General features: G+C 44.2%; 1 protein-coding gene across 2 annotated transcripts in view; it reads right to left on the bottom strand.

Annotated features, from left to right (window-relative positions):
- Window positions 1-3,999: 3,999 nt before the first annotated feature.
- DMRT1 (doublesex and mab-3 related transcription factor 1) overlaps window positions 4,000-17,560 on the bottom strand; it is a 57,304-nt gene continuing 43,743 nt past the window's right edge. For both annotated transcript variants that reach the window (XM_068177494.1, XM_068177493.1), the window contains one exon: window positions 4,000-4,851. In XM_068177494.1, the coding sequence (XP_068033595.1) occupies window positions 4,735-4,851 (117 nt within the window). In that variant the 3' untranslated portion in view covers window positions 4,000-4,734. The remainder of the gene's footprint in view (window positions 4,852-17,560) is intronic.

Genomic DNA, 17,560 nt, shown 5'->3' with positions numbered 1-17,560 from the left:
CAGGAGCTGTCAGAAAGCAGGAGCTGCCCACGACAGCTGGGCGGAATCTGGCTGCGGCCGCGTCCCCGCGGGATCGCTCTGCAGAGATGGAGAGCCGCGGTAGGCACCTGCCCCCATGGGATCCACTGCCTTTCCTGCATCCCGTGGCAAGACAGCTACCCAAATGCAAACGGTGGCTATAGAAAGGAACGTGAAATGATAATGTCTCATGCGGAGGACTTGTAATGTTCTGCGTTTCCGTACGCAGAGGGGTTTCTTGCTGAAACACGGGTATTTCCCGTGTGGCAGCGAGAACCTTGAATCCAAATGTGGAAAAACCAAAAAAAGTTGTATGCATTTTGGCTGGGGGGAAACAAATGTACTGCAAGCGTCCGTCTGCCGCCGGCATAGCGTCCGCGGGTGGGCAGGGGCTGCTGCTTGGATCTGAACCCATTTCTTTGCCTCAAGATCTCCCCTGCTCTTCCCAGACATCTCTCCACCTATTCCGCTACACGAAATAAAGGTTTTAGTGAGGCTACGTAGTAACGAAAGCAGGTTTAAAACTCGGGAAGTATTTCGCCGGAGAGAGTAAAAGGCACAGTGTACGCTACGAAGTTATTTGCGTGGTATGTCATTACTAGGCTCTTTCCTTGTTACTTTTCTACTTCTAGAGGAAGAGTGATTCAGCGTGATCTCTCTCCCCCAGGCTGTGCGCGGGGTGTGGAGAGGATGAGCACTCCATCTGTATATCGCACCGAGCCAGGGAGGTGAGTCGGATCAGATGCAGGGAACAGTGCATTTTCTGTCAGTGCTAATAGAACATAATTTTTTTTGCTGCCAGAGTGCATGCACTGAACCCTGCAGCTCGCAACTGGCCTCCCCTGCGGGGTCTCTTGCGCACTCGGGAGTCCTCATCGAGGGGAGAAAAAGAAAGAAGTGGACCACCCTTTCAATTATCACAAAACTATGTAAGATGATGCGCATCCACCCTTGGAAATCCGTTCCCCCTAAACGAAGAAACGGGGTGCAACTGCCTGGGAGGGCGGTGATGATGGTGGAAAACCCTATTTCCCCACTAGCTGGAGAGGGTCCTGCGGGGCGCCTCCGCCACCGCAGCCGGCCGGGCAGCTGCCAGATCCCGAGCCGAGGTGCCCAGCGCGGCGGTAGGTTGGCGGAGGACCGGGGACACCTCTCTCGCTTGGCTGCACATCGGGCGTTTAGGCTGAAATACCCGTTTGATATAATACTGTAATCCTTTTCTCCTATTTGATGAGAATGGTTTCCATGTCCTAGTATTTGAGAACATCTACCCATTGGGCCAGATTCGTATTTATGTTAGCAAAACGTCCCCTGGCTGAAAGTCCATTGTAACCCAACACCTGACAACCCCGGTTCCCATTTCTGCTCGTCGAAAAGGTTTATTCAAGCACATAATGAGATCCCAGCAGAAAGCTTTTCAGACGAAGTGGCGATGGTAAACTGCGCGACTTGAACTCCGTTTCCAGGGCTATTAAGCTTTTAATTGCAAAATAGCAGAGGAAATTTCAAGGTGACAATGAGGTGTTAGCAGTTAGCGCCCAGAATAATAGACCGAAAGAGAATGAATGTGCGAAACGTATGCTGCAAATAACATTTAGCGGAAAAGACCGGCTCAGCCAAAGGGCTAAAGAACCCCTGCCGACCAGGCAGGGCGGGGAACAGGCTGGAAACCGGCCCGAATCCGCTGGCATTTCGCGACTTTTCGATGTAGAGCCACCCGGAGGACTCGGCGCTACCGCTCAGGCGCTGGAACTCCCCGTGAGCCGCATCTCTGCCGGGCGGACACGGGCAGCCGCAGTATCTGCTGCGCCGGGGTGCCCCGCCGTTCCCCGCGTACTACGGGCGGAGGAGGGGATCGGGCCGAAGGGAGTGTTCGCTAGTGCTTGCACTGCTCTAAAGTAAGCTTTTGGGGAGGGGGCGTTCCCGGGATGCTGGTGACCACTTGAGCGAGTGCGAACGACAGGATTAGTTCGCCTCGCCCGAACTGCTTTAAGGCATTACCGACGTTACAGGGAGAAGACAGGAATAAATTAGGCATGATTTCCCGCTCTGAGAGTGACTCTGAGTGTCTCTGACCGTCTGTGAGGGCACACAGTTAAGAAGTAGAGGAGCAAAATGCCAGCTCTGCTGGGCTGCATGGTGGGGCGCCACGCTAGAGCGGGGCGAAACTTTCATGGAAGACTTCGAGGAAAATGCGAATTCCGCACAGGGTCACGCAAACTAGCAGTCAAAGCTGCCTGGCGAGGGGCAAGGAACGCGCTTTTTGAGAGGAGTAGCATTAATAAAGGTCACTGCTCACCAACCAGCTAGAGATACTTGGGAAGAGGGCGACTTGCGGTGCAGTGGAAAAGCAAAATAAAAAACAAAACAACACCCCCAACCACAAAACCCCCAAACAAAAAAGGGAACATGAACAAAACAGTAGCAACAAAGAAACCAACTACAGCCACAGATAAAACAAACAAAATCCAACCAAACCCCAAACCGCCCCTAACTCCAAAAAGCCCGTGAAAAGTCTCCGTGCTCCATGCAGCAACCCCGTCAGCTCTGCTCGGAGGAGTCCCAGAGATCAAAGGGCAGAACGTCCCAGGCCGTGCAAATAGAGAGCACCCACGGACAGGCCAGGGAGAAATGCCAGCGGCGCGCAGCCGCTCCCCGCGAGGCCACGTCCTGCCACAGGGCAGCGACCAGGCCCAGCATCCACCTAGGGCCGGCGCTCTCAGCTACAGCCACTGCCTTCCCACAGGAGGGGGCCCAGGCTTTCCCATATCATCCCGCATCTTCCCACTCTTGGTGGGGTGGGGCGTGAGCTCCTCGGCCGTCCTTCATCGGCGATCTTTTCCACCGAAGTTCACTCAGTGCTGAATGTGAATTACTCCCCAAAACTTGGTGCTCCAGGCAGGATTGCCCCAGTCTTCTGAAGGATACTGTTTGTTCCCCCCATAACTTACTCTCAACGCCCTTGTCACCAACCAGGTCCCACACTGGTCTATATAAAGAGCACGGCTTTTTTCCCTTCCCACTCCCCGTCCCCCGTGCGCCACAGTGGGGCAAATCCCACTTCGTTTGTCCCCAGGGCGGCTCCCCCCTCAGCCGGGCAACCAGAAACAGGCCCAGGTCGCCAGCAGCACAAGTTTCTCCGAGGGGCATTGCAACCCCAGCGCCGCCCGGGCCAGGCCATCCTGCCTGCCGCGGCCAGCTCCCCCGGGACAGCGAGGCGGCCCCTCGCTCCCGGAGGGCGCGCCGGGCACGGGAACTGAGCCTCTCCGCACCAAGAACGGGCCGGAAGCACCGCCCGGGGCAGGCATGTCCCCGCCCGGCGATACACCCCTCAGGATGCTTTGCGCCCGGGGAAGGGGAGAGGGGAAGGGAGCCGTGAAACGTTCTCCCGGAATTAAGAAGCTGTATTTCAGCAAGGCCTGAGGACTGAGAGAGCAGGGGTGGAATCGAGCATCCGCCTCCGTCCGGGCCCCGCCTTGCCGTGCCCTCCGGGGAGCCGCGCCGCCGACACGGTTGTGGCAGCGGCAGAAGGGCACGGAGCCGCGGGACCAGGCTGACAAGTGTGATAAAATGATCTTCCTTAACTAAACTCGTAAAGCACTGGGCAATAAAACTCAATCTTCTGTAAAATCCAATTAAGTCATTATCTGACTGATTGTATCTTTAATTGAAAACAGAAGTGACAGTAAATTTCTGTGATATATCAGGATCAATCGATACCGCTATACGATTCAGCCTCAAGAAGTGATTTATAATGTCAAACCTATATAGGTAACTCCACATTATTCTCTCTAAAACCACTGGTGGATGAAATTAAGAGTAAGTGCATTTAATAAAAAACAAGATGGTCAGGTTATTGATTACAACAGATGGGGGTGAAATCAAATAGATGTTTTCAAAGCAGAGAGCGAAGAAAATACAAGTAATTTCTTTTTTTTTTTTCTGTTTTAATACAGCTCACCAAATATACACACAAGAAAATTCAGTCATCAATAACATTTTTATTTCAGGTACAGCTGCAACTACAGAGAACTATGAATTTTTCTAGACTAGTTTCATTTCAGATTGGCTTTGGTAGCACGAGGAAAGAACACCGTAGCTCATTTTTAATAAAATAACAAACGCCAAAACTCATGGCAACTCGTAAGGGACTTACTTACTTGCAGTTTAGACTGCAATCTAAAGCAAGGCACTCAACTGTAATATGCAAAATATGTTAATTTGTCGACAAGAGAAGAAAACTCCCAGACCAAGCAGCAGCGTTAGCCTGTAAAGGAACCGTCAGGAAGACATAACACGATGATGTTTCCCACAGATGAGTTACGGGCCCCTGCACGGGGAGGGACCGGCACAGGACTCCCGGTTATCTTGGCTCCCGCTACTCGGAGCCCCTGCCCGCATTTCGGCGACGCTTTCTCCGCCTCTGCCCCGACGGCGGCACCCCCGCCCCTGAGACAGGCGGCGGAGGCATCGCGCTGCCTTCTCGGCGGCAGGATGCGTCAGCCAACCCTGGCGGCGGCGGCGGGGAGGCCCCACGGCGGCCCCCGGGGAAGCTGGCGTCCTGCCCCGCACCTGGGAAGAAGAAACCAAACACCCCCCGCCCGTCCCCCGCAACCCCCAAACAGAACAAGCAAACCGAGAACGCTGCTGCTGTACCACCCTGCCCCGGGCGAGGGCTGCCGCGCCGCGGCTACTCGCCGCCCTCCTGGACGGGGCTCATCGCGAAGTTGCCGGGCTGCGCGGGGGTCTCGCACTCCAGGTCCCCCTTGGTGCTCTCGCTGCTGCTCGACAGGCACCCCAGGCCGGAGTCCTGGCTGCTGGGCGGCGAAAACACTGCGAGTGAGGGGAACAGAGGGAAAAAAAAAAAAAAAAACACCGTGCCTGAGACACCCCCTGGCCCTGACCAGAGAAGACTCACACAGATCTCCCCTCTCCGGGAAGAGGGGTAACTTGTTCGCTCGGGCATGCTGAGGTGCTGGTCTCCCTCCTCCCGCCAAGGTCAACAGCGGGAGAAACGATGGGAAGAAAACAACTTCAGGTCTCAGGGCTGTATCCCTCCACCCACAAGGAAGCTACCTGCCTACAGACCTAAGGCCCTGCCTTGAGCAGCCCAAGGCTGAGGCCAAATATTATGAAATTTAAAACTAATGCAGTGCTAGGAACGGTTGCAACATTGCAATTTGCAGTAGATACAAAAACCAAGTAAAAGGGTCTCTGACCTTCTTAACCTTATACGAGTTGAGATCCACCCCCAAAACTCCCTTCCTGCCTACCATGAATATAATTAAGGGGAAGCTGCAGTGGTAATTTCTCTCCTCATTAACTTCCTGATTGGTTTCAGGCTCAGGATTCCAGCAGCCGGCAGTTTGTCACCAGTTCCAAATGGCCAATCGTTAATACTAATGTTTGTGTAGCTAACTGCCAGCATCTGCCACGGCTTCTTGTACAACAATAATAGTGAAAGGGTAACATTAGTGCTTCCCGTGTTAATTCAGATTCTGTTCATCAATAGGAAAATCTATGATGTAATTAGCAAAATGCATCGGTAGTTGAGGCAGTTGGAGGGAAACTAAATCGAAGCAGGAGCTTCATGAGCCCCTAACACCTTTATCATCAATTCTACATTCTGGATTTTACTGCTCAGTGGAAAGTATTACCAGTCTGTGGTCTTTTAAAAGAGAATATTGTTTATAGCCATTGCTTGTTTCTTAGAAGCATGATGAGTCTAGTACAACTGCACAAAAACAAGGAATATGCAGTTGAGGCTTAAACTCTGTCCTGAAATCACACTGCTGTGCCTAAGTGAGCTGCTCCTCCACACGTGAGCCCTGGGTGCTTTCAGACTGGGGACTTACAGTAGTCCTGAAGTTCAATGAAAAAGATGAAGTCAAGCTTGACTTTGATAGCCTGTCAAATTCAACAGGATTCAAGGAAAGTAAACTGCACCAACTGGGTTTAGCCCACTACGCATGGAAAAATTAGAAATATGCTCTTAAAAAAACACCATAATTCCATTTCTGCAGTATCCTGTGTTTCTACTGTAACTCCCATTTGCAGCTCAGCTTCCAAATTTGTCCTGTTTTTAACACAACATTGGTTACCAAGAGATGAAAAAGACAGTAAGAAGTTGGCATCACACACACCATTTTCACCTACTTAACCCATGAGCAGACAAAATAGCTATTTCCATTCATTTTAGGGAGTTTTTACCATTTTTGATATTGCAGAACCTGACTCCTTGATTTAATGCAAGTGTCTCCTTTGATGCATATAAGGGATGACTAAGGCTCTAACATCACTCTGCCAAAGCAGAGCCTATTATTGCCTTTTAGAGCTGACATAAATTTTTTAACTCCAGGGAATGGGATATTAACCCTGTATTACATTTTTTCCCAGCTAAAATATAAAGAAAAGAATACAGTGCTTAGACATGAGGGAGTGACAAGGTAGTCAAGGCAACTTCCAGCAGTTTTTATATATTCTGCAAATGCAGCTAATTGTTTTAATGACACAGAAAGAAGAGTCTTGTCTGCAGCATCATGTATTCCTTTGCTATGTGGTCAAATGCACAGAACTGCCGAACAGGAGGTCTCCAACGTCTCCTGGAGTAAAATAACCAGTGCACTGCTTTGCACTTAGAGATGGCTGGAACTGCACTTACGTAACCTGCAGCTGGGAACAACTGTTTAGATTTTTACTTTTTCCAGCCCACCAATCCTGAAACCAGAGTGTTGGAGAATCAGAAATGATCCTTATGGTTTCCAAGAGCGAAACTCTGTTCTGCTGCACAAACATACTCACTTGTATGGCCCCATCTGCACCACACTCTCATGATCTGAAACACACACCGTACACTATTTCAGGTGAGTATGTTGTTAGGGTGGTTCATGCTTTGACTATTATGTAATGACAGAGCAGAGATGCTCTGTAGGTCCACATGCCAATGTTTAAGGGGAAATAACCAACAGAAAATGCAGAATTATCACCTCTTCTGATGTGTCCTACAGACTAGCTGCTCAATGGTAATTCACAGCTTTAGGTTGTGCCTATCAACAATTGCAGCTTTGGTAGGATATGGCCAGGTCTAGCACCAGGAATCATCTCCTTCTCCATAAGGTGCCTTGCATTATATTGTACTGCAGCTGGCATCACTTCAACAGGGCTGGCTGGCTCAAGGGTTCAGCTCTCCAAATCTCAGAACCTCATTCTGCTCTGATTTAGCAAAGCCCAAGGTGTGTGAAGGATTAGGACATGCTATAAGGATTTTGTGTGTTCCTAGACTCTAGGACAAAAGTATGAGGGAAGTGACTGAGGTTAAAAGGGGATAAGTTTGTGTTTAATCCAAAGTAGCCAATGGACAAAAGTTTTATTTATTTTAAATGATTTGTTAATACTTCTAAGCATGCAAGTGCCTGAAGTGATGTAAAGGCCCACTTTTAAATACTGAGATCTATAAATCTCTGCAACAAAGTTTCAGAAAGTGTTGGATTTCTTTTGGTGCTTTTGGAGTTGTGTGTTTTTTTTTTTTTTTGTTTTTTTTTTTTTTTTTTTTTTTTTTTTAATTTTCCAAACACTAAGAATCCAGTAGATTCAACATGCTACAGTACCGAGTTAAAACCCTACCACAGCAAAAGTGCCACTTTGTTTTTGTGGTCTACTTTTTGAGCAACTCTATGTTAATTTAGTTATAGACCTGTGGAATGACACAGAAGACAACTTTTTTTGGTAGACAGACAACCAAATCTGTTTCTTAGCATCTCAAGTGGTGGCTCCTTTGTCTCCTGGATAAGTGAAACTCCACTAGTTTTCCCACTGACTTCCAAATTAATCAAAGTTTTGCCTATTAGACAATCTGGGCTATATACCCTGCTCTCTGAATATGCTAAGTGTATGTAGTAAGAGTCACAAAAGTTTTAAAAACAATCTGGCCCTACCAAGATCTACCTCGACCAGGTAAGACTGTTACTTCTGTATTCAGACCTGGACTGCTTTATTGAGCAGAACTCCACTGCAGTCAACAGTCACTGAAGTCAAGCAAGGTGGAGTAGATGCAATGCTGATAAAAAGTACAAGATACTCAGATTGGAACTCGTAGCTATAAAAAGGCAGCAAAAAGGAAATAAGCCATTCTGTTCCAGTGTTTTAATCATATAGCAATAAAATGTAGAAATTCCAAGTTCAAAGAAACAAAACCCATGTTCTTTTTGACTTAAGTATATGAGTTTCATCTGTTTGGGGCTTGTGGCTGATCCTCCCACAGTTGTTACACAGCCCTTATCTGTGTAAATAACAGTACCAGAATTGGGTCTATGACAGTTTTTAGAGACTATTCCCTAATCTAATTAACTTTTACCCTTCGGAAAGCACCTGAATACTTTTGAGCCATATGAATCTGAAAAAAATTCAGCTAATAACACACAGGAAAACTAGTGAGAAGGGATCCCAACCACAGACACATAACCTTATGTCTTCTGACACGGGTAACTGCAGTGACTTTTAACTTGAGTGATCCCAAAAATTCAGTGGACTGAAAAGACTAATACACTTTCAGTGATGCAAGAAATCAGAAGGACATTCATGCTTGGAAAGTATGTATTTTCTTGAGTATACATTTAAAAAATGATCAAACGCTAAATAAGAATTAATTTGTGGTACTATTACTATTTTAAAACTCTTTCACCTTTCTTAGGGAAAGGAGAGTAAGCAAGCATGTCAGGCCCACACACTGCTAAGAGCCATTCACTTCTTCCTGGTGTGCACTCTTGTGGGTCAGCACAGCCACCACACATGTAGGATAGAGAACTAGATGCCATTGCCAGTTTGATGGCATGGGAACATCACTAAAGAATGCCTAAGTTTTTGGCATGAGGGTGGACAGGAACTGCCAGGCTACAGCAACTACGGTAACACTATGGTAACTGCCTGACAAAGCATTAGATCAAAAACCCCAAATCAACCAAACAAACCCCCAAAACAATTAGTGCTGCAAAATCAGCCACTAGGAACCAGAGAACTATCAGAATCCTCAGCTGCTGTCTCAGCAACTGAGAAGATATACAAAAAAAAAAAAGAGAATGGAAGAAAGCACAATTTTCCTGTTATAGAGAAAACAGAATGGCAGCAAGAGTGTCAGGGTCTGTCCTGACTTTGCTGCAGATAATAAGATGGGTAAGATGCAGCCTCCAAGTAAACACATGCAGGAAGGTCAAGTTCATTCTCGTAACAGCTGCCTCTCACCTTTGGGAGTACTTAACCCTATGTTCTTGAACAAAAGTTCAACTCCTTAAGCAGAGTTAACTAACAAATAGTCAAAAAGAAAACCTGCCTCTGTGATACCACTCATGTGATCCATTCCTGTATGAACGCTCTATTTAAAAAGATGGAGGACTATTGACTTACACCAGGGTGAAAAAACTGATCATAAGTCAGCCATGCAATGTGTTCAGTCTCATGTTCCGGTATTTGGCCCTGTGCAGGGGCACCAACAGTCAAGGACACCAACAGTCAAGAGCCAATGGGTCCATGGGTTCCTCTTAGGCCACAGAGAAACTTCAAGAAGAGATGAACTTGAATCACCTATGTTTTGAAAATTTTCTTTGAACACAAAGATTCTGATTTTGTAAAGCTTCAGCAATGCAAGTTCTTGAAGGACACTTGCACTTTGTGAATCCCCAATATATTTTATTTCTTTTGTTTCTATTCTGTATGAACTAAAGTAAAAAGAACTCCAAACTGCTATCTTCTTCATTACATCTCTCTTGCTCAGGACTACTGCCAGGATGAAATGGTTCCTACTGAAAATTCCTGCCAAGATCCACAAGTGCATAAATGTGCTATGCATTTCTGTATTGACTGTCCTTCTCCTCCGTCCACTGGGCCTCACCACAGATCTAGACCAGGGGATAAATCCTGGAAGCCCACTTGAAGCCAAGGGTTTCTGCTTGCTGCAGCTGGTCACAACAACATACTGTGAATGCAGACTTCTTCGCAGTAGTATGAGGTGCACCAGTGCATAAGATGAGGAGGCTGATACCAAGCAGTTTACATGGGGAAAAAGAAAATTCATCTATGGGTCTGCCTTAAAAATAAACTCCACATATTACTTTGACCTGCTGAAATGTCCTTGTGACTGTTCCTGTGATCAATCTGTAATGGACTTTTCTGTGCTGACCACAAAGCGAATTGACTTGCAAGAACACAGGAGTGATGATCCTTTTCTGCTTTGCAAACTATTAACACAATGGAAACTTGTCCAGTTCTAGAAATATATGTCTGTAGATATTTTCCTGCTGAAAAGAAGTTACAAGAGCAACAAACAGAGCTGCTTTTTGATGCAAAAATAAAAATAAGCCTAAGGATCTTGAAACAAATGTACAATCCATCTATTTCTCTTAATATGGGTGTAGTATTTCACTGCACTGCCCTTCTCCCCTTCTTAAACACCTACTCTTGTCACTAACATTTAAGATAATTAGGATTATCTTGGATGTCCACAGTAGGACACATTTATTGTGTATTTTCAAATAGCATTAATTTTTGCATTAGGAACTCAGCATAAAAGGTAAATGTCTGAATAGAGATCTTTATTCAGTATGCTTTATCATGGATTATCTCAATTCTTTTCCAGTTCATGCTTGCAGTTTTAGCAACTAAGAAGGTAGGGCTATAACTCATGTAATTAGAAACCAGAAGCCAGAGAAAATATTCTCCTGTTGACTCCCTCACCTCTGGTTTCAAATTCTCTTACAGTAGTATGTGAAACAATCAAATAAAGCTTTCCACTTCTCACCCACTACCAGCTAGACAAACAGGATGCTAAAGTGGTACTTGGGAAGCTTAGGCTTTTTACTCAGACTCCAAAACATAGCTTCAAACTATACCAATCTTCTATAAAGCAACTGCCCTTCATGCTTGCATGCAAAACCAACTGGAGCAGAGCAGTATGGATGGACCAACGCTCTCTCTTATCACCAGCTTTACATTCTGTGGCTAACTTGACGTCATTAAGCCACTGCAGCAGGCCAGGAAAGGCATAGGATGAAGAACCTCAGGAAAACTTCAGGTGTGCTGAAGTTTGTTATTTTTTCAGTCATTCAAAGCAAGGTGACTACCCTTGCTTTGAATGACTGAAAGGCAACATGCAGAATTCAGCTGATAGAAACTCTCTCTGTTTGGCAGACATGAATGGTTACTTGCCTCTTGTGGATGTACTCACCCCAAGTACTCACTCTACTGAGTCAGGTCCCAGCGAGGTGCACCTCGACAGAAACCTCCCCAGTTTATATTCCACTGCCAGGAACCCTAATGGCTAGTCCTCTCAAAAAGAAAGCATTATTTTAATAATTTCAGAAAGATTTTGTGCTGTAAGACATGAAGCAATATGTTCTCCAGCATCTCAACATAAAGCAGGCACCTCCCACTGCTGTGTAACAATGTAAAACAGGCATTTCTGTAGATTGTTTTTGAGTCATCTATAAGTGAAAACATTCTGTATGATTACACATAAAGCATGAGAACCTCAGCCACAAAAGAGCTGGGATGAAGTCACAAACTTGACTGATTTTCAACCTGGTAGTAGCACTACAAAGAAAGGTGTCATGATTTAATGCAAAAAGTTATCTCCCTTTTCCCTCCCTAGCCTTTTCCAGTCCTTTTTTTAATCCCCTGTGTTGTACTGGGCACACAGTTGCACAGCTACATGGGGAATAATAATGAAGAATAGGTGTTGAATTGCCAGCACTGCAGAGATGCACATGCTTCCCCTTCAGGCTGTAACTCTTGACCAGCAGACCTACTTTTGGAGATCCTTACTTCTCTCAGATATTCATGGTCCACCAGAGAACCCAATGATTTGCACTGCTGTACTTTGCATCAGAGTCAAACAGGAATTTTTGAAAAACAGAAACCAGACCACCAACAAACCATTCAAAGATTCAAGATTAGAGAACAGACACAGAAACATAGGAGGTGGCACTGATTTCCAGCAAAGGAAGATTTAAAAAGGGGCTGTGAAATATAGGGGGTATTTGGACATCTGTCACTAACTGAGGAGCAGCAGGGAATCTCAGAGGAATGAAGTAATTTGCTTCATCATGTAACAAGACTGTGACAAAACTGGGACCTTCAATTTCTCTATTCCTGGAAGTCAGATACTACCTCTCTATTCCACACACAACACTGGAGACTGATTCCCCATCAAAAAAACATTTCCCTGGTGTGTTAGAAGACTGACAAAAGACAGGCAGCACTGAGAAAAAAACGAACTTCAAATCCACTCTTTGGATTGTTTTTCTTACTCCTATAGTAATCAAATTCTAACAACAAGATTAAAATATAAACATATCAATCATTTCTCATGAGAAATATATAACTATCTTACCAGCTGCTGGTGCGCAGGCCTAAGTTTCTATTTTGCGCATTTTACCCTGCCAGGACTGGTTTTGCACAAAATTGCTGTGCTGTGGGGGCCAAAGTCTTGCAAATCCCTAGACTGTCCCACTACTGGGTATAGTAGCAAGGCAGGACTTAGCATCCCATATGCCTCTCCTGTGTGGAGCACTGTCTCAGTACAACAGTGATGTATTATACAGTTTAAAATGTTTTTGGACATAACTTGCAAGCTTTTGGAAGTCAAGAGGTTACTAAACAATCTGTCAAAAATATTAGGTCCAATGCAAGTGATCTGTTATGGTAAATACAATATATTTTCAACTTGTAAATAGGTTCATTTACTTTTAAAATTCTCTTATAATTCAACTGTCTCTGCTGCAAAGGGAGAAGACAAAGATCTGCAACTTGTACCACAGCTGCAAAAGGAATAGGAGGTTTGTCATGGACTTCAGCATGAGCAACACTATATTCAACTTTGACTGTGCCCGAAATTGAGTAAGAGGAAACAAAGAAAAAGCCTTACCACTTACATCTTACTATTTAAGTGAATCTGCAATTTTAAAAGCCCAGAAGGCTTTAAAGTGACTTAGTATTACCATGGCATTACCATTTTTCATATTAACTTTAATCTGGATGCAAGTTCAGCAGATCTACAGTAAAATGGTTCAACGAGTACTGATGAAATAAACAGCACAAGATGGGTATATGTGGAGTAAAAATGTTGCTACTTGTTTTAAAGTGAGATTTATTTCCCCCAAAGTTTAGGAACCTTGCTGCAGTAAGTCACAATACTTGAGTAACTAGGGACAACAACAGAACACAAAACATTTTGAGGTAGTCAAGTAAGTTAAATGAAGTTTCACACAACATTAGGCTTAAGACAGATCCGCTGTGTTGTATTTATATTCATTTCCATGAACACAATACAAGTAATGCTGAGTGTGTGCCATCAGCTAGAGAGCATGGGCTGTGTCTAATGATGCTGCTGTTGCAGCATCTGTTTACCTCCCCAGGCCCAGTGATGGCCTACAGCCCACCTGGTGATGCCCATCTAGTGGGAAGGTCAACCCACCAGTAGCCAGCATCTTCTTCCAGATCCTGACAGCAGCAGCCTTGCTAGGAAGGACTGAAACTCCTCTGAGATCACACTGGTTACAGTCTACATGCTGTAGAGCCTGCCAGTAGGGCCCAAAAGCCTTGGTTGTGTTACCTTCCTTCAAGGGTATTAGGTCCTCTTGTGCCATCTTTCCTTACTAACTTTGGAATGGCAGCAAGTCTACCCAACAAGTTTCAACTTGCACTTCCCTGCCCTTGCCTAGCACTCTCTGAAGTCCAGATAGTGATAGCGGCAGGAAAGTTCTAAAATAGTTAAACAGATAAACAGAAATTCAGAATTTTATTGTTGTCATCTGTTGTAGAGAAAATTTTAAGACAGGTCTCTGGACCCAATCCAGACCCTGGTGGCTGTGTCAAAGACTGCCCACCTCCAAGGAAATCACTCCAACACTCCATCTCTGTTAATTTCAATAGTGCAGAATGCAACTCTGGTCAGTAAGAAGGTGGTTCGACACTCTGATGGCAAGGCAGGATGAAGGTAAGTGAAAACTGGAGCTCATCCTCTCCTGCATCATACAGCCCTGCTGCAACCAACCACGGACATAGGGTGGTGAAGGGAGTCAAGAGCATAGGCTGCAAGGATCTTGCATGACACAGTATCTCTGTACTTGGTGCTGTTCAGGGTCAAAGCAGGGGTTTTTCCCTCTCTTGAAAGATAGGGAAGGCAGTTCTAGTCCATACACACACAGCAGCTGAAGGCAGAAAGTAAAAGAGATGAAATGGTCCAAGTTGGAAAGTTTAGAGTCACAGTTACAGAGGTCAGCTCCACAGCTGAGAAGGGGCAGTTATTTTCCAATTACAGACCAACCCTCTTGTAAGCCTTTTTCACTACAATTAGGCAGTTGCATATTCATTTCAGGTAGTCCCAGGGAACTAACAGGAATACACCAGACACCGCTTAACAAGCCAGTGTTATTTCACTCCAATGTAGACTCTGTTTGCACAAATCTGTGTGCAGTGTTTATGCCTTTGGAAGAATTAAGAGACTCAATCTACAAAATTAAAGATCCTGAAAACACTTGTGATTCAGGGAAGCACTGAGGTAAGATGTGCTGGTAGAGACAGCTTTATGAACTACAAGTTCATATTTATCCAAGGGAGGAAACAGCAACTAACATGAGTGAAGTCTTGATTGAAAGTAATCAGAAAAATTTATAATATAGTTATGGATACACAGATATCTCAAATCTGCCTTAAAACTGAAATTTATCAAAATGTGTTTCATAAACTCAATAGCCAATAAAAAACAGTCACTAAAGCAGTGTAAACAGTTGTTCCAGGGTGGGAAAAAAGAACCCTCCTTGCAGTTATTGCAATTGCTCGGAAACAGAGCTCGAAAGGCAAAATTATTTATAAACAAATGGGCGTGAGCTCTCATTGATTTTTCTTTTCCTTTTATGCCCAGAAAGGAAACAAAACTACTGGCCAACTGGACTAGGAACATTCTTTTATTTTCAGCAGTCTAATACATGATTAATGCTATGCTTGTAATAAATAACTAACCTACACACAGCATAGATTTAGACCTCCGACAAATCTTCAGCTTGAGAAATCTAATTGATTTAACAAATACTGTGACATAAACATTAAGCACAGAGCTTTGAAACTGGCACTGTAAAATTATGAGAAAGCATGGAATAAATGCAAATATGTAATTGCCAATGTTAAAGAAGAAACTAAATTAAAATGGTTTGGTTTATTTCACTATGAACTACAGTGAATATTCTGTATAACCCGGCTCCCATTTTTTCCTCATCGCTTAGTAAAGTGAATCCCCACAAATTAAATCTTCAATTCCCAACATAATTCAAAACCAATATCAAGATTTTGTAAGACTTTAAAGAAAAGTGTATTTCAAAAATAAATGTTCCCCCCAATCCCTCCACACACAGAGGCCTTCAGCTTTTCTTCCATCAGCCTGTGGGTACCAAGTGCAGAACCTTTAGTAGCAGAGGTGAGGGCACACTGTAGGGAAGGGTAGGGAGCTGCTGGCATTTGCTGCTGCTGCTCCACTGTGTGTGTGCTGTGACAAAACAGGAATGTGTTCAGCAAAAGGCAATCAGTGGACAACCACCCTAGCAGAAACCACCAGGTCACTTCAGTCTTCTCCTCAGAACACCAACAGCCACTAAAAAGGTAAAATGCAGACACTCTTTTAATTACAGAGAGTTGAGCTGAGTCTCTCCTATTCTGATTATTCACAATCAGCATTAATATTTATATATGATCATAATTTACACGTGTGGAAGCAGCGAAGGGAAGCAAATACTTTTTTGCAAGCGAAACAAGTTCACTGGCTTTGCACCAGTATAGTATTACAAGTCTGGTATTTTTCCATTTTTCCGGTGAAGAAACATTTTGTCTTGTTCTTTGTGTGTTTTCAGTACTGCAGACTACAAAAATGTCACAAGCAGAAAGCAGCTGTAACACTGGCATGTCTGATCTACTTCAACAAGTTTGGAAGAAATGAAATGTAATATATTATAGCCTATTTATGTCTGCAACAATTACCCTTCAAAACCCAAAGGAGAAAAATCTAATTGAAGGTACATGCCTTGTTCCCTGAAGAAACCTCAAACAGCCTCAGGCAAGAGCCAATACAGATGTAGTACAAGGCATTAAGAGTGTTGGATGCTGTAACTAGCAATTATCCTGGTATTTAAACAAATCTATCGCTCATCAGGAAAGCGTTTAGTGCAGTAGTCGGAGCGAGACAGGCTGACACAGAGCACAGCTACTTAACTGTCCCCTCCAGCGATTACACTTTCTCAGACTGAGAGTCATGTCAAATTAAACAACTACACATTGACTTCTCACTTCTATAAACATTAAGGTATGATTGACAATTCTTGGATGCTATAAGGTAGTCATTATAATCATCCAATGTACTGTTAGCTAATTTGTGGCGCAGTTTTTTTTCCCCTATTCTGAGCCATTTCTCTTGGACTATTTTTACAGTGCTCTACAGATAACATCTGCTTTGGCTTTTTGCAGGGTCACCATAATAAAAGGTCATTGCCACCACGAGACCTTTGTGTGAGAAAATAATATACAATTAAGTGACTTGACCTGGTCTACAAAATAGCATTTTTTTTCTCCTAGTCCTGGCCCACACATACCCATTTAACTGGAATTTGGAGATGTCTGGACAGCAACAACTGGATGCTAACACAGCAGTAAATACTGATGATGTGGCACCTAGAATATTTTTCCTAATTCCTACCCTAAGTCATGGAGATCTCTTTGGTCTATGTAAATGGACAGTGCAAGAGCAAGGAATCACCTGGCAGAATGGGAAATTAAATTACAAGTTCTACAGAAGTGTTCTGAGTACATATCCATACAGACCTCAAGCTTCTCGAGGCCATTACAGTATCCCTATGACAAGACACCACTTACTAATATCTGAAGGCTGCAGCTTAGTAAAAGTTACTAGAAATTGAGTGGATACAGAAAGCAGTCAAGGTTGTGAAGAAATACATCCCTTTGATTTTATATTCAACACTGTGCTGCCTGAAACCACTCTGATATAAGTGACAGCTTTACTATCTATCCCACTAATTCAAGCCACAAAAGTAATGGTGTCCAAACTTTCCCCTCTCAAAATAAAAGGAGTAAAAAAAAAACCTTCATAAATAATACTTAACACTTTTACCACCACTGCTGTCACCTCCTGCCCATCCTCTACACTCCCTCCTCCCTAACAAAGCTCACCAGATTTGTTAAAGCCTCTGGTAAAGAAGTAGGTGGGATTAATACTGTATCATTAAGCTAATTATGAATACAAATAAGACTAGAATGCTACTGGTAAACCTGGAAGCCTTCATACTTACATGATTGGTGAATCTGACGGTTTACCTTTATTTTGGCTGTAGCAGACCAGAAAATCAATTTCACAGGCTTTTTCAGATAAATGTAACAAATCAACAAAATAAAATTAGAACTAACAAACACATTTGTGAAAACTGTTCTGAGCTACAGAAGTACAGATTCACTGCAGTATTAGCGCTTAAAACAAAAACAAGTGTAGGAACTT

Source organism: Anomalospiza imberbis, chromosome Z (genome assembly GCF_031753505.1).
Source record: "Anomalospiza imberbis isolate Cuckoo-Finch-1a 21T00152 chromosome Z, ASM3175350v1, whole genome shotgun sequence".
Classification (NCBI taxonomy): Eukaryota; Metazoa; Chordata; class Aves; order Passeriformes; family Viduidae; genus Anomalospiza; species Anomalospiza imberbis.
This window is presented reverse-complemented; position numbering and strand designations above follow the sequence as displayed.